The following is a 26,131-nucleotide window of genomic DNA, read 5'->3' on the forward strand; positions in this document are numbered from 1 at the left end:
TGGCCCTTTAAATATTTGTAACAAAAAGTTCAAAGACTCCAGGACTACATAAAAGTTTTACTTTTCACTGGAGAAAAGGACACATATACAGTTTGTTCTGCACTATTGTTTATGAACGACCCAAGACACCAACCATTGGAAAATGAGCCAGCACGGTGACAGAGCATCTCTGGCAAAGGGCAAGATGCTGCTCATCATCTCTGGATGAACACGAGCATGCAACCGGTCAACATTGCAACTAGCAATTTTCAGGAAAAGCGTTCCAATGCAAAAACATTTATAAAGGTAAGACACTGAAAACTTGTAATAAACAGGCAACACAGCTCCAACTACAGTTAGCTTGCATTAACTGATTTCGTAGCTAAAGCTTGAAAATCTCCCTTCCTAATTCCTTAATTTACTTCAAAAGAAAGAATACTTGGTAACAAAGAACAAAACAACAACAAAAAAAGAATTAAAGAAGGTTGAGCAGAATTCACTAGAAAACAGCTAAATTTATCCTATCTGCTAATCAGCAAGTACCCAAATACTTTTATTATGATATAAATTTGTAGAAAAATAGATATTGGAACATTGTAACACAATTTTTAAAAAGCTCTTCTCCTCCCCCCCCCCCCCCCAAAAAAAAAAAGTAACACGAAGATCAGCTCTTAAAGCAAGGTAAAGGCAGAGTGTGGTTGACTACTAGTACAGAAATCACTATGGTGGTTTGCACTAAGGGTAGAAGCAACAGAGACAAAACCATGAGCGTCATGGAAAGGGTGACTTAAGATCAGCACTCTGCTGGTCACTTCTACATTTGTTTCAGAAATTCAGCTAGCAGGAGACAGGTTTTAAAAACACACACACACATAAAAAAAACAAAAAGGGAACACCATGTCGTTAAAAAAGCTGTGAAACTCCTGGCAAATCTTTATTTAAATCAATACAGGATATTGGAGAGCAAAATTTTACTGTAGTAAAAAAAGAGAATGCAGAAATTTATGGAGCACTTAAAATCACATTTGGCTTGGGAATGTTGTAAAATGCAAATGGTTGGAGAATAGAAAGTACCAACATTAAGTATCATATATCCCTGTCCCGTTCTTACACCTTTCCATAGGTATCAATTTCAGCCAGAGAGAGGACACTCATCTAACTTTTATAACACTTTAAAGTTTGGTCAAATATTTTTATCTGGCTAATTTTTTCTCATTTATTCACAAATTAATAGTGGAATGAAGTGACCTAAAATTTTTCTAGGGTAAGGATGTACTAGATACTTTCAAAAATGGGATCACACCTCTGAGGAAAAGTCTGCGTACTTATCTGATGCTACTGCATGCCTGAAAGAAAAGCTCTATAATAGGATGACTATAAACTTACTGGATTTAAAAAGAATTTTAAACTTCAAGATGATGTTTATTTAGGCTAAGTATTTTAAAACATACTCATTTAAACTTAATTTTTCCACTTCAAATTTGGGAAGAACATTCACCCAATAGTAATGGCCAAAGCACTAATCTGCACTGGCAGCTAGACGTACTGCAATCAGGTTAAATATTGAAGCAGTTCTCCATTTCACTCATATGGGGGTGATTCATTCAACTCAATCTGGCAGTTGGATTATCCTTTTTTTAAGTTGCCTTCTACTCTCAATAAATGGTGTAAGAAGGAAAAAAATAATTTCAAGCTAACTGCAAATCTCAGACATCTATGACTAAGAAATGTATTACAATTACTATATTCTGAATCAATTTTTCCTCAATAGTTACAGAGATGCTATGTAGCATTCCAATTTCCATCCCAGTGCAGGTAAACACATCCAAAATTACCCAGTAGGTCAGAAATTTATCATTTGCTGGTATCTAACAGAGGAATTGGGTACAACTTACAAGTCTGAATAAACGTGCATTAAACACCACAATTGCTAATACAGTCACCAATAGAGCTAATGGCATTTTTCCTAGTTTAGAGAACAGGTGAGACCATTTCTGGGTAAAAGGAATAACCTTTCATTAGACGAACTGGTATAGTTTGAAACAATAGAGAGCATTGCAGGAACAGAGCCTTTCTTTGGACCCGAAATAGAAACAGCAGCTTTCCAAGCTAACCACAACACCCTGCATTTAGTAGCACGTGGAACGTACTGAAGCCTGCAGTACCAGGGTATTTTTTTCTGTAAAGCTGGCAGCTTCCTCATTCCCCAAAAACATCTGCTTACCTGAAGAAAAGATGGAGCACACAGTATCTTGCCTAATTTTTTTCCAATAAATCTATCCTATAAAAGATCTACCTACTAGGTTTGCCCTGAACAGATCTCTCATTTCTATTAGCAAATGCAAACCAGAATTTAATCTCCCTGCTTCAGAACAGCCTTTTGTGAAAGGACTAGTGTCAAAAGGCAGTTCTTCAGCAAGCCACCATAACCTCTGCAGCAAGCCACCACAACCTCTTCAAGAATGTGCCGTAAACCAGCTCGATGGAAACTCTGCTTGGATTTCTGTTTGTGGTGCAGGGCACTGTGCTACTTATAAAGAGATGCTCTAAAATCATCCTGATGTTCTGCTATGCTCAAGAGCAAGTTCATCACAAAACACTGCTGCAGAAGCCAACTGTTCCTGGCTGAATTTCTACCAAAATATGGTCTGCCTTATCTACTACTTTTAATAAGCAGAAAGTGATAACAAAAATAAACATACCCCTAAGTATTTAAAATGGCAATGATATGTAACCTTGGAAGATATTTATTCCCCCCAAATTTACATTTTTACACTACTCCAAAGATCTACTGTAAAAATAACTTCATGAAGTGCATTTATGAAATGAACCGTATCTAATAAAACGTAATACTGCAAAAACCAATTATGCTGATGTAAATATAAGGACAGCAGAGAGGTTGCCAACAACAAGGTAAGTCTTTTTTCAAAGTAACATCATCAGACAGAAGGGGAAAAAAGAAAAAAACAAACAACAAACACCCAGATTAAAATACGAAACAGAAAATCCAAGTTATTTTCCTTCAGAAGAGTTAAATAGCCTTTAACTGAGTTTCAAAGTAGATCTAGGGTTTTATCTGCCTGATTAAGTATGGCTTTTAACAAATGAAGCTGTAATTAGGCATAATGATAGTGGAACAAGCAAAGTTAGAATCATGCATATTAATTCTAACTTCGGAAGATGCCCACTCTTAATGGCGTTTGATGTTATTCCTATTCAGAGAGGGTTATTTCATCTTCAATGTGCTGAAGCTGTGGTGGAAATTTTCCACAGCACCTGTACCAGCACAAGAATTTCTTGCCAGGAAGACAGGCACGAGTACCGTGCCCACACTCTAGCAGCACCACTTTTTGATGTTTCTGGAGTATTCAGAAGGTTTCAGTCCAAGAGGCTAAGGAGCTCGTAAGAATTCACACAACTCCACGTGGTGTTATGCCAAAAGGCTGCAATGGAGAGTTACAACCTCGTTTCTTCTGAACTGCTTGGCTGCTACCAGAATGCAGTACAATTACCATGTTCAAGGCTTCTTTGAACGTTAATCATCACACTTCCCTAAAATCTGGAAGCAAGACACATCAGTAAGAGTTCATGGCAAGTCTTTGCCAAAATCAAGACAGGAGATTGTGCAGAAAAGGTTGGGCTTGATTTTGACAATCTTGATCTTTTACACAACACTAAAGTGTATGATTAGAAACCTTCCAGCAAGGACTCCTAAGTGAGTACAAATACCACGCATAACTTAAATCTAAGTGCCCAATGTTGATTTTAGGCATGGTAATAAAAAATACTGCACAAAGATCAGTTACATGCCTTACAAGCTTGCACTTAAACAAAGACTGACAAGGTCTACAGAAGAATCCAAAATTACACTGGATAATGACACATCCAGTAATCAAAAAAAGTCTACTCAACTCTCATGCAAAAAGGAAAACCCAATAGAAAAAGAATCTAAGAAAGCATTTTTGTTATGTCTTAACAAAATTCTCTCCAAAGAGAAGAATTATTGTATCTCTTATCTAATTTCCATTCTTTGATGTACACAAAATTTCTTCACTATTTTTGGTTATTTACTTTAAACTAGCAGCAGTTATTACAGATAATCCTAGGGAAAAAAATCACTGCTGCAGATCTCAAGAGAAGACAATTGTGCTAAATCAATGTATCTGTAACCCCCTTGACCTAATCTGTAAAAAAAAAACCACCTGAAGAGTATGAAGACGAGTTGTTTCTCACAGACATGAGTCTGAGAATCAAAACTCAGTATTTTTCTAATCCTTCTTATACTAAATTCAAGAACGCACAGTCAGTTATAATTCAACCCGTGTGGAAAACAGTCCGCAGACAGCTAGACTCCAAAGGATTAAACCAGCCACAACAAAAGAAAATCCAATTCAACAACCACAGTGGGGCAAAGATGACACAGGCATCGAGTACCTGAGTAGAAGAGAAATGCTCTGCCACCAAAGCTCTCTCTTCAGCAGATGACTCCAATTCCTCATGTATCCAAAACTGTTTTTTCAATTATTTTTTCTACCACTTACAATCCTTCCATGAGTTCCTCTTCCAAATTACCTCAAAAGTGCTCAGCTCCCTTCCTGTAAGCTCCCTGTAGTTCCAATTCTGTTTCTGTCACAGTCCACAGGCAAATCTTTGTGCCTTCTCACATTCTGCTTCCACAAACCCTTTAATTCATATCCACATTAGCATATTAACTTGCAAATTCACTTCATTTTATTGCTATCCTTTCACCCGAAACAGCTTTCCTCTATCCCATATGTGTCTCAGAAAGCTTTCACCTTACCTATTCTGCTGACAAACTTTTTTTCACAAATCACCCTTACATGGATTTGCATCCATATTCTCTCTTTACCGGATTCCAAATACGTTTTATACTAAAGAAGTAAAAATATTTTGACAGGTGCAGCTAATACTAGTTGTCCATATCAAGAACACCAGAGCATTATGTGGAGTGATAGCCAGACGCAGTTACATAATGTAAACTTCTCCAGGGGGCTAAAGGAAAATTCTAGAAAAATACTAAGTCACTGTAGACATTTTAAACTGATCTTCCAGGATTCCAAACAAAACAGAACGTCTTTTTTCCTCCACTGTAGAATATTTCTAGTTTTACCAGCCTAATAGCATTTTAGATGAGAAAAGAGACCCAATGGCCCTCAACCTCAGTTTACAAGAAGAGCAGTCAGCTACCTGGCACAGTGCTCTCCATCATCTTTAGCAGAAAAAAGCATTCGATGTACACTGGAATAGTTTAACTCACCAATAAACGGAATAGAAGCCAAGGAGTCACCAGGTGGGCTGGAACCTGATGCCTTCCTTTCTTCTATTCTTTTTATGTGGACTTCTCTCCGAGCATCGTTAGGTAACCAACAGGTAGTGTCTGAGGCTGCCTCTTGGTCATTTACAGCAAGAATGTAGGACTGATGCCTCAAAGGCTGTGGAGTTTGGTGGCCAGAAGGTGATTTGTCCCGCATGACCACTGTGTCTTTGTCATTTTCCTTAACGTCCGTTTGCAGAATTTCAGGCTCACGAACATCTTCCCTTTCAAAATCATGAACCTTTTGTCTGATGGAACCATCTACATTGTCAGAGGTAGTTGAACTCTCACTCGTTGGCTGAACAAGTTTGGTGGAAGCTGGAGACGGAGAGGAGGGTTGGATGGTTTTGCCACTTTCTGTTTTGTGATCCGGGGCACCTTCTGCTCGGATCCTTGACTGTTGGTTTAACACACCACTCTGATGCAAGTGATTTACTGTTCTTTGGTCTTTGCTGGCAATAGTATCCAGGCCCTGGTTAAGGGGAAACGATGGTTTTGCTGCATAGGGAGCAGAGTTCTTCAAAGAGCTACTTCTAGAACTTCTGGCTGGTGTGAGAGACAATCTCTCTTGTGAAACAGTTGTAGGTTTTGAAACTCCCCCTGGAGTTTGCAAATCTCGAGAAGACTGCAACATTTTTATATCTGGTGGAACTTTCTGAAAATGAGAACCAGGCAGAGAAGCTCTACTACCTGTTCTCCTGCTGTCTGAAATATAAGCACTTGGAGCCATAGAAAAATTTTGACCTCGGAGGGACATGTGAAACGCATGCTGCCTCGATCTCTCATAAATACCTCGCCGATCATCCTGTTCAGTAAACCCTGTCCACTTGTAAGTCTTTCTCCTGTCTCCATTAGTATCTGCAATCATATTCTCAGAATGAAAATTTTCTAGCACTTCACCCTGTTTGCTGAGATAATCCCATGACCGAGCCCTGTGATTCCTAGCATTCACTGAAGGTGAAGTTAAAGTATCTTGTGAAGCACTTCTTGGCCACTCTTTCATCAACACGGGATCTTCAAGTCTTTCCTGGGATACACTTCTCTGCCTGATTTGAACAGACTGTGGAACCCTGTCGTGAGAGGTGCTCCTGCGCCGTACCTGTGAAGCAGTGCGATTTGGCACCACTTGATTATAATCAGTTGTATTCTGAGAAGCTGCTCTTAAACTATCTAACCTTTCCTGTATTGTTCGGGAGCCATACATGTGCATGCGCCTATTATCAATGTACTCTTTGTAAGTTTTGTAGGTCTTCCAGTCTATATGCTGGTGGGACGTTGGAGAACTGTAATGATTAGTAGAAACTGAGGGCGAATCTGTGGCTTGAGCAGGAGGTCTAGTGCTTGGGATTCCTTCTGGACATACTACATAGTTGGAAGCCTTACTTAGTGTTCCAGTTGGATCAACTGGCCTCGTTATTGGAGTCTGGGGAAGTACAATGGCAGTGGACACTGAAGAAGATGGTGATGTGGTCCGTGCTTTTAGACTGGTTTGATCTTTTAAGCCATATCTTACTTCCTCTGTCCTGTGTGATGGACCAGCATGATTATTTCTACAAGATGGCAAATCTACAGCCTTCTCAGAAGGCACAATAACAGTCCTTACAGTTTCATTGCAAACACACACAGCTGTATTTGATTTTGCAATATCTGTTGGTGATGGAGGCACTTGTATTTCCATTCTGTAGGCCCTCTCTGGCTGTGTCAATGCCCGTACTGGTCTACTGACTTGCTGTTTCCCCAGCGAGAAGTCAGAAGATAGCTTGTCACCAGCTTGTGCCATAACAGAAGCTGCGGATGTCAGGCGTGGATAACATATTGGCGGTGGTTCAGGTATGTTGTGGGCATTACCACTGTAGGCTTCGTTGCCTTTCAGGTAGGCATCTTGGGAATATGCCTGCGGAGAGAAGAATAAGCGAGTATTCAGTAGTGAGGGAGATAGAGAGGTTCACCATCTAGCAGTTGCACAATCAAGCTTCAAGAGAGGGAACACAAGTACAAAATTCACACTACCCATGATTTTAGATAAAACGTTAGTTAAAAAGATAAAAATAGCATTCCATCCCCTTAGTGAGCAGAAACAGAACAAGCATACACTACATACATTCATTCATTATGTACATTACCTCCCTCAACAATTAACAAACTGAACTGATGATCAATTCTAGGCAATACTGCAGATACGGCACTGAGGCAGGTTTCCCCAAATCCATGAGCAGAAAACACAGTATTTTTCTGCCCCTTAATTTTGTTTTCTATCATGATACTTCACACATTCTTCCCATTTAAGCTTCACATTACTGGAAACCAGAATTTCACAGCAATCGACAGGTTAAAATACTGCATAATAAATTCAACTAGCACTAGAAAATTCTCTATTCACTTAGTGTATAAGAGAACTCTGTCCACTTAATGTAGTGCATATGAGATGTACACACAAATATACATACACACACTCCTCTAAGATGTCTTCTACATAAAAGCCACTGTTCCTAAACATAAAATGAATAAATTGAAGCAGTAACATCTTTGTTGTAAGCCAACACCCTGTAAGTCATCACATTTTATAGGAGACAGCCAGTAACATGGCACATAAGTCTTACTGCAAAAATATTAGCAATTGTAATATTTTTAACTTCAAGGTACAAACAGTATGAAAATTCATACATACCCATTGCTGTTCCCACACTATTAAAACACAAACTAAAATCTTAAATGAATTTCCTCAGTGCATTTATTTGCACCTTTATGTTTAAGAGCCTGACTCCTGAGAAAAAATGCTTATATTACACTCAGTATGTTTCTGTAGCTTTTTTGAAAAGCAGCATTTATCACTGTGAAATTAACAGAACACTCAATAAATCAATGGGAAGCATACAGCATACTTAAACAATATCCTATAATTGAAAAACTTTAGCATGACTTCGTTCAGTTTAAGCATAATGAAATAAAGAGCCAATGCAGAGCCTGCCAATGCAACAGAAGATTAAAATAATTTCTCAGGGCTTTTACACGTTTAGGCGTGGTATCATACCACAGCATTTCCTGTCCAATTCATAACATGCTCAATTCCAGAATATCAACGTGCCCTGTCTTAATACGAGACAGGTTATAAAAGCCCAAGTGCAGCCATAAAATTAATACAGAGCGAAGTAGAGAGGAGGGCGAGGCATTTACAATGCTGCTGCAATGTTACATCGAGCATTAGTGAAGTGCAAAAATATTAAAGCACACCGAGAGAAAACCGACCAAGTAACACAGGCACAAACAACAAATTAAGAGATTAGCATTATGAAGAAAATTCAGCTCAGACTATCTAGTTCATTTCCAACAAACTTGCTATTTCGTATTCTTGTTTCTCACAAATCATTAAGAAAAACATGCCTTACAAAACCATCAGAGAAATGGCTACTGTACATTTCTTACCAGTGCTGTGACATCCTTTGTAAACTGCAGCTGGCAGAAAACAGGAAAACATAGTAAAAGCTGCTTACAGATGTAAAGACAGAATTATGTTGTCATATCGATGTTGGATACAGCAAGCTAAAAATACAACTACACCGATTTCACTGGAAGGTACCAACAGAGGTAAAGGGCAGTAGAGCATAAAAAATAACTTCATTCTCCTTGTGAGCATGTCCATCTCACGCTTTTATCTGCTTCTCGCATTTATCCTCTACCCTTACAGAAAGCAAAAGACATTTGTGCCATTTTGCCTTGGTGCATCCCTACAGCTCCCTGCAGAGAGCTCTGGCTCCGTGCAACAAGACTTCCCTTCCACTACAGCAACATTACTGTCTCTCATTTCCCCTGGGCTGCTACCATCCCTGCTTCCTGGTGACGAAACAACGGCTTTATTATGCATTTAAAACAGCACGCCCCTTCCCCACATATATCCGAACATGACCACAAGCTGTCAGCTGACTGCAGCTGCTTTCAAGCTGTACATCTGAAATTAGAGGAATGATGCTGCAGAAACACTCTACTCATGTGATTTGCTGTTTTTTTCTTTTTTTTTTTTTTCTCCCTTCACTTGTAGTAAAAATGAAGCCAGGTTTCCACTGGCACATTTAATGGAGGGAAGGAACATACAAAGATAAGTATTTCTAAATCTTTAAATAAATCTCTATTTAAGATATTCATAGGCTGTACGAATTTAAGGAAAAAAAAAAAAAAAGAAAAATTGGAAAAGATGCGGAAGACCCAAGAAAACAGAGCAAGAGACTACTGGCATGCAAGACAAACAAAACCAATCATCCCCGCCAATCAGAAGACAATTATTACTTTATACAGCTGGTAAAACAGTTCAAAACCTGAGATACGCTCTTCTTACACCAATATAAAATACACTGCGTTTGTGTTTCTGTGAAACATGCCCATGACAAACAATTTGTCATTGACTTTAACAGCAGAAAAGCCAAATTCCAAAACTGCTGTGATCTGATCGTAGCTGACGACAACAAACAAGTATAAAAATCAGTTCTCAGCTCTTAACAAAATTTATCACAGATATTAAACATCATCTTCAAAACAGCATTCTCACAGGGTCCAAAATGAGATCAGCCAGGCTTTCTCCCCATTTCCCCCAGTAAAGGGTACGTTTCCATGACTGCAGGTATATCTGGACCACCAGCCAGTTCTCAGCAAGACAGAGTGACTGGATACTGATGCTAGAAAGTGTAGTTCTCCTTTCAACCTCATCCCATCCACTTCCCAAGAAATCACAGAAACAAAGCTCAACTTTCTTCCAAGAAAGAAGTAGTTTATAAATAGGGGCTGTGACATTTCCACAGAGGAATATCAGATGTCTTCGCTCCATAATTCTGATTAAGGGCCTACAGAGAAATAATGCAACTTGCAAAGAAATGCACCGATCCCTTCTGAATGCTGCCACACTGAATGATGCATTATCAGCCTTTCTACTGTGAAATATTTTAATCGGTTTAACCAGAAGGTGATGGTTCAATTTTTAGAAGAGGTTAAGAGTCTAAAAAATGTGAAGTACACCATTATACTTATTAGCATTCATACACTATTTTGATACTTAACATACTTTGCAACTATATATACAACACAGTTTGATTACTATTCTCTTCTCCCTTTAGTTCCTCAAATGATATAGTATGTGGAAATACTACATTAATCTCTAAGTGAGTGCAACAGAGGATATATTCATTAAAAACCCATTATGGTATGACTTAAATTTAAGTCTTTAAAAAGCCTTAAGGAGAAAAAAACCCTTCCAACTTTAAAAAAAAAAAATTTTTTTTTTAAAATATCCAGATCAGTGATGTTCCCAATTCAGACAACAGCCAAGCCACTTGAATTCCTACAGGAGTTGGGTACTCAGCAGTTATTCAGAAGTTCCAACACTATCGTAATATCAGTTTTGATGTTTTATGAGCTCTTTCCCACCTTCTCAAAACAACGGCAGTTACGGAAAGCTTACCATACAAATACAACAATTTAGAGTGACATTAAGGGCTTTGATGGATAACAGCTCTGCAACAATTACTAGCAGAAAACTGCTGTGCTTACAGTAAGAACTCAGCATGTTTCCAGTTATTGGGTACAATTTCTTCCCCACCTTGCAATCTGGTTTTGTTTGCACCAAGTTTGCAAACTCCTATGGGAAAGAATTAATTTCTTACTGCGAATTTGTATAACCATGAGCACATTAAGGGTTTACCTGGTAAGGTAATACATTCATGCCGCATGATATGCGAAATAAATATCAGGCAAATAAAGCATTCTACAAGATATTTTATTAACTCTCTAAAATTCAGCTGAAGGGTTTTGTTCACATTTTTTCCCACTTGATTTTATGCCATTTGATATGAGAATAATGCCATAATGCCTATGTACAAGGGTTCTTCTTAGTAAGAATCATGGTGAAACACTGTACTTTCAAGAGCTTGAGCCAACCATGTCCTACACCCCTTTCTCCAAATCCATAAAAGCACAGGGGCATATGCTTCACTGAGGATGAGTATACTTCACTACGCTTCACTAAAGGATGAGTAACACTGATTTCAACTGAACTACTTGCAAAATCGGAGATAAGCATTTTGATGACTCAGAAGCTAATCTGCCCAGCACCTTGCAAGACTGAGCTTGAGGCATTCTTCCTTCCTTCTCCAACCAGCCTGGCTTCAGATTATGTTTCTTCACTACTAAATTCTTCTCTTCCCTGGTCCTAACTTATTCTCACATTGAGCATGAATACGGGAACTGCACACCAGGAAAGACTTTCGGCTGTCTTAAAAGGAAACATTTTCCAGTTATAGTTTGCTTTGGCAAGAATGTTAGTAATACAGCTCAAGTGGTTTAATTTTATTCTGAGACACTCAGCAAACACTACAGTCAGATAACATTATTTGCAAAAAAAGAAGAAAAAAAAACAAAAAAAAACCCCAAAAAAACCAACCCAAAACCACACATCCTTTCTTCCAAATGGCAGTGAAATTTTAGTATATAAAACTTAATGCCTTAAACCCAAGAAATTTAATTTCCAAATACAAGCTATGTAAGAGTCTTTCTTGTAAATATTAGTCTCAATCAAGATGAGTTGATGCAAAAGGTATTTTCTAACATATGCAATGTTAGGTATCAAAGTTAAAAGTCTCTTCTAGTCACTACATCTTCACACTACACCCCTCCTTCCACTGCACTTCCTGCCAGAGCTTTAATATTAGCCTCTGCACACATTAGTAACTGCGTCAGTACAAAATCTGAAAGTAAACAAATTCTCCAAGACTCTGCACTAAATACAGCTTCTTATGAAAACATCACTATTTAAACTATTAAAGCAAATGGAAATATTTCACAGTTTGCCAATGAAACAGCCATGTTGCTCCATTAAGTCTGATGCAACTAGATGATCTCAGGAAAAAAAAAAAAAAAGACAATACTGTTAAAGTTTACTGTGGCAGACCTGTAGTCAGAGGCATGAGGTTACCGGGGCATATAAAACTCTAGAATACAATTCCTTATGTAAGTTATTTTTCTTTTTTCTTATTTTTTAAACACAGGTGCATCAGTGGCCATTTCAGGGTACTACAAGGCCTTGAGAGCTGCCAAATTCCACAACAATTGCAAGTATCAGAAATGACAAAGCAGCAAACTCGTCTTTTCTGCCCAGATCTCCCAATAGACTGAAAACTTCCACATCAACTGACTAGAAAAGGGGGGGGGGGGGGGGGGAGAATATACTTCAATTGACTTCACTCACTCTCCCCAGTTATTCCCATCTATGATTTTTTTTTTGTTCCCCTATTATCTATGACAAAAGAAACATTTCTGTTCAAATGTGGTCAGCTTTCAGTTATTGATACATAGTTTCAACAGTCTGTAATTTTAAGGAAAGATTAAGATGTAAATTAAAAGATATGCAAGAGGGAACTAAAAATACCAAAAATACATAGTAGTAAATAGCCCCCTTTATTTTCCACATGTACCATTATTCACAGAATGCCCAGCAAAATCTTTTTGTAAATGAAGCTACAGGAATCTTCCTGGAATGCCAAGGCAAGTTTCAACACATTTGTATGCTACTAAAATTTAATGGTGACACCACCAGCTACCTTTTGGGGCAATTCCTATGAAAAAATGATTTTTTTAAAAACATATTTGAAATGAAACTGTTGGAGGTAGGATAAAAGTTATTTGAGTGGGTAGCAAGGGAAGGGCCGGAAAATGAAAGGTGAAACATCAGGATAACTCACCTACCTATAGCATGTGTGTGTTTATATACACAAAGCAGATACACATATTTACAAATTAATATCTACATATATTTACATATAATAAACCCTAATAAGCTACATTACAAATAACCTTCCAAATGAACAGCTCCAATGTAGATCATATTAAGGATGCAATATTTAAGAGCGATATTTTCAAGTGCCCAATACTTAAAAATTCAGTGACTTCTAAGCTATATTCTTCTTTAGTTACACAAGGAATCATTAGCAAACAAGCAAATTCCAACATGAACATACCTTGAAAAAATGGTCCAAAAATCCTGCATACTAAGGACACTCTAACACATACACCTCAAGACAGTACAAAGTCTATTGACAAGAGTCACAATAAGGCTGACCTGTAAGCGGGCTTAGCAATTTTAATTTTCACTCTCTAGGAAGCACCTTTACATCCAGTATTTTCTGTGTAGCACAAAAAGCTTTTGAACAACTGAAAAGTGTCACAATTTGAAAAACTTCTTAGTACTGAATTTGTTATCCAAAGGCTACAAAACAGCAATTCCATTTGAGAAAAGGAACTATTTGTAGTCAACCTAAATGTGTCTTTCTATTCATATAAAGTCAGTGGTACCAAAACCTTCAAGATGCCAAAATTCTGTCAAAAAAGGTTGAGAATGCTACAGAAATTGTATACAGATACATCAAATTTGAAACACTGAGAATAGTATTATAATAACAATCCTCCTCCTCATGGTCTGAAAATGGTTACGTACCTAAAACATTTCAAAATTATCAAAAAAGATTATTTTAAGTAAACTAATCTCAAATTTGAGGAGGAGTGTGAAAAAAATCCTAACACATTTGTAGTTGTCACGAGTTCAACTTTTTGTCATGGATAGAGATGTTTTAAATATCCTCTCCCCATCCCCAGAGTGACATTTCCAAGATCGTTCCAGTGAACGAATGTGACTGACACCAACTTTACTAATGGAAGGATTTTGCATGTAATTCCCTTCTCAGTAAAGAGCGTGCAAGTGCCACAGAAGGCAATGACCTGCAGATTGGACCACTTCATTGTTACTATTGATGAATGGATGTAAAGCCCTGTTTTCAGGAAATTCCATATACCAAGAGGTTCGCAGACATATATGGATATTTCTGAAGACTAAACTCAAAGTTTGTAAATAGCAAACTAAGGATAGAAACAAGCAACTGTGTTCTTTATGTAGTTAACCTAGTCATCAGTCATCACCACATGGAGTAGGCTGCCAAATACCGTAAAACTTACCACAACCAGTATCGTTCCTGAATATAATGGAACTATTTCATCCTCATTGCACTAGATAAACCCTTCATTAGCTCCAGTCACAATATCCAGTACTACTTCCAGTTCTTCTGTTTTTACAGCATACCAGTATATAACATCAATAGTTTGAGTGACACCATCTGAAGATATTTACAGTAAAATGTATGACACGTCAAAGAAAACAACTAAATTCTTTAACATATTGTAATAACTTACAGAACTCAACTTCAGTGACAAATTTTCCTCTATTAATACGAGCACAATACCTTCCCATTTATTGTTCAGATAGCACTTATACTGACACTACCACTACAGAAATTACTGTTACCACTTACTTACATGAGCTGTACTTCATTTGGGAATAAGAATTTGCCTTGACGTTTGTATTTTATTTAGACACGAGACTTCCACAAAAGCTAATATAGCATTGATCACAAAGATAAAAACAGAAAAACAAACCAAAGAAGTATGCAGTTTCTCAGCTGAAAACAAAAAGTTACTGTCTTCACAGGGAGTGGAAGCAATAACATTCTGTGCTGTTACTCTGAAAATATTTTAAACATGAGTGTCCAGCTTTGAGTAGAGCAAAGTTCTTCACCAAATCTTGTCAGGAGAACAGTAGATCCTAACATCTAAAGGTTGAAGATTAATAATCACCATCTTCAGAGGAATGGCATAGATTTTTCCTTTGACTGAAGTTAGAGTGGTACACTGTGCCTCAAAGGCTGCTGTTATTTTTAGAAGTGATAAGATTTTTCCTCCTCTGTGGTGGTCTAAAAGGGACAAAACTACAGGCCACAACTAACGACTTCCGTTGTACGATGCAATTCATTTTTATCACCTGTATCTTCACAGGTTGCAACTCTGCCATCAAAGATTGACACCCGAAAACATATATACTACAATACAGACTGTGACAGAACACCATCAACAAACTGCAGTTACCACAAGTCTTTTCCAATAGGTCCAAGTACGTGCAATGCTGTGGCTTGCGTACAGAAAACATCTGTCTCTTCAAGGCTTTCCTCTGGCAGATGCTACGTGGAACTGACAGTTCTCAAGACAAGCCCACTTTTATCCAAACAAACGCATAATAGCAAACAGGAGCATAAAGTCCCTCCGTGCTGTGTGACAATCACGGGCCAACCCAACACAACAGCAAACAACTGTCAGAAGGAACTCATATAAACTTAGAGAGGCAATGCAAAGCCTCCAACTCTCAAACCTAATCCTCTTTTCAATTTCAAAAAAGGAGCTTGGAATACAAAATTCACAATTCTACCACATCTTACAACTCAAAAGAAACTTTTTTTTTTTTAAATGTCACCTGGAAATTATTTCCACACATCTCCAGGTTTTTTCTAGAACTCCCACAAGCAGGTATTTTTCCTCTTTCGTTTACCCCTTGATCTCCTCCAGACAAATGACCTTAATTTTCTTTTTACTAATATTCTTCTCTAGCCCAAAGGCAACAATCATCTGTTTGTCTTCCTCTGCTCCCAGTATCTCACTTGTTGATAAAACAAGTTAAATTCAAATCAACTGGTTTTCATCCATACTTCAGCTCAAGCTTGCGCTTCCTGTTTCACCAGCAGAGGGAAGATGTGCCTAAGAGCTTCTGGCCCAGCCAAATACAAAGGTTCAACTTTAAACCTACAAATCTCACCTTGCCTAGGTCTTAGACTGTTACAGATACAAAATTGCATTAGATGCATATGACCATACAGATATCTAAAAGTTAGAACTATTTCTTCATTTCTACATATTCACGGTTAAAAAAGAATCACCACCCCCCAAAAACCCCAAAACAATCCCCCCCCTGCAAAAAAAACCCTAACTTAACCCCCCTTCCCCCCAGCTTTTCCCTCCTACTTACTCATGCAATCAAAACTCACCCCCAGCATTTTCTGTACTGGATTACTGAAATATTTCTTTATCAAATGTTCTCAAAATATCACTTCTAATAATCTTGGCTCATTGGCCTAACTGGCTGAGTTCCTGTACTAGCCTCTATCTTCACCTTCAGCTCAAAACAGAGTTTCTTGGTTATTTTCTTTACTCATTCATTTGTCCTTTAATACTAGAAAACGACAACTGAAACCCACACGTTTTTCTTTAAACTCAAGTCTTACCATTTCTGTGTGGATTAGAAAAAATGAATTTTCCCAGTAGTAACCAGAAAGTCTACCCTGCTTGTTATCTTCTCCTTTCCTCTATTTCCAACAAAAAATAAACTACGGCATGTAAATACATTAGGTGTTTTTCACAATACGCACTTACACATCCTATTTTATTCATAGCTCTTTTGGACTTAGAGACACTAAATGGGAGATGAATTATCTCACTATATATGCAGGACCTCAGTTCAAACTGAGAACCACAGAATCATAGAACAGTTTGGGTTGGAAGGGACCTTAAAGATCATCGAGTTCCAATCCCCCTGCCCTGGGCAGGGACACCTCCCACCAGACCAGGTTGCTCCAAGTCCCATCCAACCTGGCCTTGAACACCTCCAGGGATGGGGCATCCACAGCTTCTCTGGGCAACCTGGGCCAGTGTCTCACCACCCTCATAGTGAAAAATTTCTTCCTAATATCTAATGTAAATCTACCCTCTTTCAGTTTAAAACCGTTACCCCTGGTGTAACAAATTACTTAGAGCAGTTACAATTAAAAAGTTAAGATAATAACCTTCAGCACATTCATCACCTCGCTTCTTTCCTGGAAATCCACTGACAATTAGCGAGTTATTAACAAAAGCTAATTTTAAGCACCATATGCTAGTCTTTTAATTCAAATTTAGCAATGATTCCCAACTTCTTTAGAATTAGACAACCTAGTTAAAGAAAGCAATCCAATTCATAAATTCTAACATAAGGAAATTAATCCAATATATAATAAAAATACAAACTCTATTCTATTTTTTTTAACAAGATGCTAGAAATATGTGAGGAAGATATTCTCCCCTATATTTGGATTTCTCTGAAATTTCAGGGATGGCAAGCAAGTAGGAAAATATCTAAGGAATGACAGAGAGATAAATGTTAACTCTTTAATTATTTACTAGCAGCACAGTTCAAAGATCTTGTAGCCAACAGCAAGACATTTTTCTTTAATCAACATACTGTCTGAATATAGGCTTTATAAACATACCAACTGAAGGATGTCCTCGTCTTTTGGCATAACACTAAGTTCCAATATGCTGTCACTGAAACAAATAGAAAAAAAAAACACCACACATGAACTTCTGGAAGAGACTTTAAATTCCTGTTACAAAGATGATCCATTAGCTTCCACAGACCAAAGCCATTCAAAAAGCTCCCACACTCAGCCATTCTGTCAAATTACTTTACACAACAGAAATAAACACTGATTGCCGTTAGAGTCTTAACAAGTAAAAGTAGAATAGAAATACGACTGAAGAGTACATTTGTGTTCTCAGCAAAACCAGCGTATTAAGCCAACACACTGTCTCTGTCAGCTTTGTTGGGGGTTTTTTGTTGGTTTTTTTTCCTCCTCCTGGTCCTAAGGTTCATTAGTTGTTTGGAGCTTCTCAGACAAAACAAGGTGACAAATCTGTGAACACAAGTTAAAACTTCTCTTTCGTCCATTTAAAACTTGTCTGTTAAAACTCTTTAAAATTGCTGGGGAAATGTCATAACCACCCTATCATGTGAAAAGTGGGACAACAGCAAGGCAAGCACTGACTTACACCTTTCCGCTCCAATCACCTCCTACCAGAATCAACTTAAACATATTTAGTCAGTCAGATGACATCTGAAATATGGATGAAAAACTCACTTGCTATTTATAACTGCTGAGTTTGTCAGTCTGAATCACTGAAACCAAAAGCAGCAGCAGCATAAAGATCCAGGAATCCAGATAGTTCAATCAATATAATCTAAATACAGGGAAAATCAGGACACTGAATGTACAATGTATTGGTTACCCAGAGTCAAATATTGTAAAACAGTGAAACCCAGTTAGTACCTACCACAAAGAAAAAAAAAAAAAAAAAGGTATTTTCACAAGCAAGAGGGAAGTATATGCTTGTAATATTGGTTACAGAACAGCTGAATGCATTACCTCATCTGAGATAGAGGAATACTCTGTTCACATTCACTCAACGTAAACTGCAACAGGTACGGGTAAGAGCTACAAAAAAGAGATGGCTTCTACAGACTATTTTAACTAGGCTCACAAAACAGAAAATGAAGAGATTGTGACCGTTATTTAGAAATCACGTTACATGTCACAAGAAAAAAGACTATTTAAACAAACTGAGCAATACCAGCGCAAGAAAAAAGCGTTTAACATAACTGGACTGAACTTCCATGTCAGGCTAGAAATTACCTTACCTGTACTGGTCAGTACAATGCATTTGCTAAGAAAAGACAAAACCAGCACAGATACAGCCCACCAACTTTAGGGCACACAGAACAGGCTATGAAAGCACTGAGAAGAACCCCAGTTTATTATTTCTGCAGAAAGTAATTTTCTCAAACATGTAACGTATGATTTATTATGCTTTCTTATATGAAAAATGTTTTTATTTTGTGGTTCCTTTTCCATTTGTTAACAACCACAGACATAAGGCTGCATTCCAAAATAGCAGAGTAAGGGTATTTGGTTTCACAATCTTCTTAAACCATTATTCATTTTGAAAAAAAAGTGTTCTCCAAGCAGCATAAATTACTTATTTTAAAACCAAAGATCAGCAGCGACAGATTTAAGTTTTTAAGTCTATGCACAGCTAGGAAAAAATAAGTCTTCAAAAGTCTTTTAAAGATTTTTCAGAATATTGAATTTTAAGAAACACAAAAGCACTGACCTTATGTGCATTTACAATAGCATTTCCCATTTTGACTGAATGCATAAATGGCAAAACTATTTAAAATTATTCTTTAAAAGTAGTGTCATCAGGAGCTGACTTTTGCCTAAACTCCTTTGTAGGGATATTAAACTATTTAGCAATTGTAAAACAAAAAGAGGATATAAAAGAGATAGAATAGCTTGGGGCATTTACAATGAAGTGTTTCAATTCCATTTCCATGTGCGGGTAGCATGTATGTGTTAACTGTATCAGGCAATGTATGGTTTGATAATAATCAACGCTTACTTGCAGGATGAAGACTTTGGAAGTCAAAAATATGATAAATAGCATTGTTTCTCTTCAAGTACTTTCAATATAAAAGAAAGATTCCTACCAATGACACAGAACAATTTATTTTTTTATATAAGTGTCTGGGTTATTATTTTGTGCCTTTTTTAAAAAAAGAAAAAAGAAAGTGACTAAATCCATTTACACAGTTTAATACCTTTTTTAATAGCCGTCCAAAAGAGTAAAGGATCCCACTCAGGAGCAATATTTTATACATAATTCAAATAACTACTTAACTATTCTATTCCTGTTTGCCTGCAGAACCTTCTGGACACAATCTGGATCTTCCTACTTTGGATTTTGTGAAGTGCTCTCAGAATGTTTTTCAATTCTCGTAATGGAAACAAAAAGTCTTACGGAATACTACTGGTGTACTGTACTATATAATGTGCATGCAAATTATGAACTAGAAAGTGTGAGTAAGAACCACCTCACAGAAAGCGGCAGTTAACACTAAAGTATTACACACAGTATCGTGACTTCTCAGAGATATCATGGAAATTACTTTCAAGATTTACAAATTTAAATGTATTGACTCAGAGTCAAATTAAAGCACTATGATGCACTGCCACCATAAAGACTACCTTCTGATGCATTATTTTGTGTTAATGAAACAAATAAAGGTAGCTGAACTCTGTACATTTCTGAGTAATCCCAACACTTTCAAGAAGAACTTGTGAAGAGAAACAACGGGGATAGACTTAATAATTCAAATTCCCCACAGTTCAAAAAAGAAAAATTTGGAATCAGAATCTATTTCTTGTTTTATTTAGGACCATAAATAATTTATGAAGTTTACATTAGTAATTAACACATCTCCAAGCTGACTGTGTAAACAGATGAGAATAAATTCTTAATGGACCAAATTAACAACTATTGGTAAAGAGTATGAAATCTTGACTTAAAAGTGAACTCCTGACTAATCTTACAGGTCACAGTTATTTCTAGCAACTCTTTTGAGATGTACACTTCACCTTCCAGAGGAAATAATCAGTAGAAGTTTAGCTTTGCGATCTCCAACCAGGCCAAAAATGGGTAACGTTCTACACACAGCTGGAAACTTTTCCGAGACCAATACAAAACATGGCTGAATTACATCCCATCCATCAGTCCCGCTGGAATTTATGGGGATCATTTCATTTAAGGCAGGTAAGTTCTGATGTCTGAAGCATTATGTAATGAGGACAAACAGCTACGATTGAACAACTTTCTAGAAAAACAATGAGCAGCTATAGAAATGGAGCTGCAGGAGTAGTCTATTTCAAAAATCTCTAAGTCCAAACTGAGTTTCATTGCAAATCAGCTGAACAGTGACTGTAGGGGGGAACCTTTTCTTTAGAGGTGAGAGAGGATAAGATGTGTTGTATCCTTAAAAACTGCTTTGAACATGACCAGAAAAATTACAAAAGAATAAACATTTACAGTCAGCAGTATGTTTGAAGGGGTAATTAAAAACAGTAATTAAAAATACAGTAATTAAAATGTCCAGAAAACCATCACACAACATACTGAGACTACAAATGAAACTGTCTTTCGTCATGAATAAATGAGATTTCAACTGACAACTTAGCCTCTCAAAAGACCTTTCAGCAAGTTGCTTGCACAAAGCCTACTAAAGAAACAAAGGTGTGCTGGATCAAAGATTAGCTAAGACACAAAAGAGAGCAAAAACCAACTGTGTCACTGGGTATTTTTAATATGAAGAGTTTAAGTGCGTTCAAAAGTGAACTTGTGCAAGACCAACCTATCGAGAAATATCAAATCAAGTGGTGTAGATAAAACCTTTGGTTCAGCAAGTTCCTAAATCAGGGATTTCTAGCAAGTGGGCTAGTACTATTTGACCAAATATCACTCTATACTTTCAGTGTTTTCATAGTCTTCTCCTAAGAATGCATTACTGGACATTATCAGAGAGAATACTGACATAAAGAGACCACCAGTCTGTTCCAGGGTGGCTATGCTGATGCAAGAACAGCATGCTAAAGCAAGAAGCATGTGCCATAACATCATGTTATTTGCCATGAAATGGCAGCACAAGAAATAAAATACTTTATGTGCAGAACAAACTACTCTGAGTTCAAAAATACTGTTTTCAAGCAAAGAATTAGAAAGTTCATTCTTTAGTCACATGAGAAGCATTGCCTGATCTGGAGTCTGAGTTCTCTTTATGGATCAGAATTAATATTTATCTGTTTATCTTAAGAGGTTCAGCGGAAGACTTCCTGATGGTTATATTTTCTGTATAAAACACTAAAGGATATATACATGACCTTTTGTTATGATCTTCTGTGATGTACACATCTGGCTCAAGACAACAAATTGTTCTGCTCTCCTAATTGTCCTAATTTCTCTTCTGTGCACTCATGGAAATTAGAGGGACAGATGCAGCAGTGCACTATACTGTTCCTGGATGCAGTAGATCATCCCTGATAAGGCCTTGTTCAGGTGTCCCTGATTTATCCACAGTGGGCAGGGGTTGCATTCTGCTGGGGCGGCTCGCTGCTACACTCATGGAGCTGAAAATAAAACTTTATTCACAGGCAGACCTGGAGTTAAGAATCTCTGACCACGAAGGCCACTGGAAGATGTGACTGGTCTCTATCTTTTTTGGGTTACGATAAGAGATTTCATTGAGTGATGTACCTGTTGGGCATGTACAAGTAATGTCCTGGGTATACACTATTGTATAATATCACTCTCTGTACAAATACAAAATGAAAAAATTACACATGGCTAGTGTTATCTCCAGTAAAGGTTATAAAAAAAAAAAAAAAGAGATAGATTCCATCTTTCCAGCTCTTGTATAGAAAGTATAATGACACAAAACGCATACCTTGCCTGTCGTACCTTTGAACACAGAGTTTTGTTGTTTCAAAAAAATGCACCTGGGATATATATGTATTTTGAATGAAATCTTGAGTAAAGACTCCATTGAAATAGGAAAATCGGGATCTTATTTTTCCTACTCCTAACTGTAAGCATAACTGAGGCTTAATGCACAAAGATTCACTAAAAATAGAATGTGACATGTGAGATGTATTTAGAAAATAATTTTCTATGCTGATCATAATACCTCTTTTCTCCACATATCTCATTATTATATTGGAAGCTTGTTGCTATAGAACAGAAATTGACATCAAGAAAACTGTAAAAATGGAGGCAGATATGAGACACGAAAACAAGTATCTAGATTCATGTATGGACATGATTTAACAAGCCCCTGTGAGTTGCAGGAGCAGTAAATATTATCGTTTCCTCAACTCTGTGCAAGGTTCGCAACTTGCTGCAAAATAGAGGAAAGCCAAGATGTACTACAGATGTTTTGCAGCTGTGCACTAGCGTGATTTTTCCTTTACCAGATACGCTGATTTCTAGTTAACAGATCAATCAGGTAGATTTTTTTCTGATTTCCTTTTTAAATTGACACACGTAGACCTAATCTGTCTATTTCAAGTTCAGACAACTATACTATACTATAGTACTCAGTGTTATTTGCTAACAAGGGACAAGTAGTGACATAAAAGGACTGTAGGACAATTCATTACACCCATTCTCAAACCTTTCCCAGCATTCAGTAAATACATGAAAACAAAAATAGTAAAACTGTGTATTAAGGAAAACTTAAAAATATGATGACTTTTTCTGAAGTGGTCATTTCCTGCTTAGTATAAAAAAACATAAATGTGGCACATAATTAAATACTAGTATCTTACCTGTTCTGTATTAAAGCAATGACTTGAGAATACGTCTTCCCAATAACACTTTCTCCATTGACTTTTATAATTCTGTCACCTGTAACGGCAAAATTTATGCCTGAAATTAATTTGCCAAGACATTTTTGATCATTTTTATTTTGTACTTCTGTACCTCACAATAATCAAGACCACCGAGATGTCAAATTCAAGATTAGTCTTCTTTAAAAATAAAAAAGAAGAAAAAAAAAGACGCACAATACAACTACATGTAACCATATACAGGATGCCAAGTTTCTACTCTTTTCTCAGAACATTTTCAGATGTGGTATCTTATTATAAACTTCCAAATGAATGACCTAGAAACTCACAGCAAGAAAACCACAAGCAGGTGTAAGCTGTACCAGCTAACTTAAATATCCCATCTTCAAAATAAAGCCTTTGATATATGGTAACATGTACTGACAACTCTGCCCAGTTCTTAAGCGAATTTTAAGTAGACATTTTATTTCCAGGCTTAACCTCAAAAACAAAACCAAACTTTGATTCAGAACGCTGCCAGGTGTAGCTGTATGCATCGCCTTTAACACCAACAAATACCGCAATTTTGTACTTCTTCCTTCTGAGAAATAATGAATGAGTATTTTGAAATACTCCAGCTTCCTCCTTCCTCAGAATGATCTGGGTTGTTTCCAATACATTACTGTCTGTTCAATGCATCTTGGACTGTGTCATGGGTTATTTCTTATCCATATAGATCAATCTTTAGACCTAACATCACTTTTATCAGATTTCACCAAATAGTTTGTTGCGCCTTCCTCATTAAGAGCTTCATATACTCTCATAATAAAGTGGCAAATGTATCACGCAGAGCTATTTTCAGCTTTCAATGAAAACGCCATCCAACTCCTTCACAAAAAATGGTATTTATGTCATCTCTGATCAGAAGAGCAGAAAGATATCTTGAATTTACTAATGAGGACAAAATGGTCTAAAGGATTACAGATAGGGATCTTTAGAAAGCTGCTGGAGAAGGAAAGACTGAAAGATAGAGGCAGTGCAAAGCAAGCCAAAGAGAATGGCTTTTTCAACACTGCTTTAGAAACTGAAAGCCCATTTTGTGTTTCTGGCATGATCATGTCAAAGCAAGGAAAAAGCTGTTCACTCTGAGTACTCAGCCTGACTCGGCGGCAGTAACGCTCTAAATGCTCATGGTCTGTGAAGGTTCCCTACACAGACCCCCAGGGATTTCCAGACTTACCAAACCACATGGATCTGATGACCATTTTTAATTTGGTCTGCACGCACAACATAACATCATGCAAATATACTGGTGCAGTATTTTCAACTTTGTAAAAGTTTATATATGCCCTTTTATGAACTGGTTATCACCTTTTTCCTCACCTGCAAGAACGCTCAGAGATTTTTCTTTTGCTTCATAAGCAATGAAAGAAGGGTTGGTGGCAACATTTAATGGCTGCTAGAGATCCACATGTGACTGATAAGCATCTGCGATGGATGGCAAACCGTATCCCACTGTTGCATACACACAGACACCTTATGCAATTAGGCTGAGAAACCAGACTTTCATGAAAACAAAGTTAATTTTGAAATGCCCAGTAACTCACCAAAATAAATCCTTTCAAGAAGTTGCAGGAAAAAGAAATGCTATACTTGGTGTCAAAAAGTTTCTTATCTACAAGTTCTGAACGCTGTCCTGCTCCATTGTATGGCAAGACTTCACCAGAACACACCAGGTCCTTCTCTGGAACTTAAAACTGGCTTTTTTCTAGTCTGTTTCAGAACTTTCCCAGAGATGTAGATCTTTACTCAGTATTCCCACTAAAAACCGTAATTAGGCCTATCTTTAAAGAAGGTCAGATCATCTTATCAATTTTTGTGCAGTTTTTATTTTTCAAAGAAAGAGACTGGGTTACGCACAGCAGTGAAACAAGTCTACTTGAAGTTTGCATCCAACGAACCTGCCAAAAAACTCATGTGGGACACACCGCGGAGCTCGTTACATGAAAGAAGTGGGTTTAAGAACTCTGCAAAATACATCTTTGCTCAGTTTCAGGACCTATAAAGGGGAAGGCCAGTGCTTGTAACGCAAAAAAGGGTACAGAAGCATGAAGGCTTTTTCTAATAGCTCTGTACCAATCCGGTGGCCCATTAAATACCTTTGATCCAACTAAGAATCAATCTGAGCACACTTAAACTATCTGCCTTTCCACACGCATTTTAATTCTTTATTTTCTTGCATATACATAAATGACAGCATGAAGATCAACACATGGGAAATGCGGATCTGTTTTGGCTGCCTATATTTCAATATTTCTAAAATACTTATGTTTGGAATTTACAGATATGTTCTTTTTTAATGAAATGCCTTGAAGGTTAAATATGGGAAGTATGACCTTTCTAACTCTAACAAAGATAATTTTACAGGAGTATTCAAAACACTCAGAATGAATTATCTCTTACACTTAAGATACTGTAACCTATTCCTCAAATTTGCAAGAGCTTTCTGATGAGTAGCAACCTGGTAGGCTCCTGAAACAGAGATCATTGATTCTGGGTAACAAAGCTTGGGTTGAGGCTGTCAGTATTGCAAAGGATCCTGAAGCACTGAAACATGAATTGACAAACGAACTTAATATCTAAATTCATATTAGATTTTCGAGTATTTTCTTTCCATTAATGTAGCCATGAAACAAAGCCAGGTTGAATTAAAAAAAAAAATAATCACAATACAGTAGATTCTACAAATTAAGAAATGTATACAGTGTCTGTATGAGTTAAGCAATCTACCTAGCTGATCATTCTCTGAGTGCTTTATAATGCAATTTCAAGATAGAGATATAGTAATACATTTCACCCTAAAGTTTTAAACAAGAAATAGTGGCATGACCTAATTAGATATAACTGCTAGTAGCAGTGTGTTTGAGAAGAATATTCT

The 26,131-nt window shown here is 37.1% G+C and overlaps 1 protein-coding gene across 3 annotated transcripts in view; it reads right to left on the minus strand.

Annotated features, from left to right (window-relative positions):
• The window catches only part of ARHGAP21 (Rho GTPase activating protein 21), a 67,369-nt gene that overhangs the window by 20,086 nt on the left and 21,152 nt on the right, over window positions 1-26,131 (minus strand). For 2 of the 3 annotated variants that reach the window (XM_074157710.1, XM_074157711.1), the window contains exons 4-7: window positions 23,194-23,272; window positions 17,473-17,527; window positions 8,738-8,767; window positions 5,258-7,208 (exon numbers count right to left, since the gene is read on the minus strand). In XM_074157710.1, the coding sequence (XP_074013811.1) occupies window positions 5,258-7,208; window positions 8,738-8,767; window positions 17,473-17,527; window positions 23,194-23,272 (2,115 nt within the window). The remainder of the gene's footprint in view (window positions 1-5,257; window positions 7,209-8,737; window positions 8,768-17,472; window positions 17,528-23,193; window positions 23,273-26,131) is intronic. The other variant, XM_074157712.1, reaches the window with a different exon arrangement.

The sequence above is a fragment of the Numenius arquata genome, chromosome 12 (assembly GCF_964106895.1).
Source record: "Numenius arquata chromosome 12, bNumArq3.hap1.1, whole genome shotgun sequence".
Taxonomy (NCBI): domain Eukaryota; kingdom Metazoa; phylum Chordata; class Aves; order Charadriiformes; family Scolopacidae; genus Numenius; species Numenius arquata.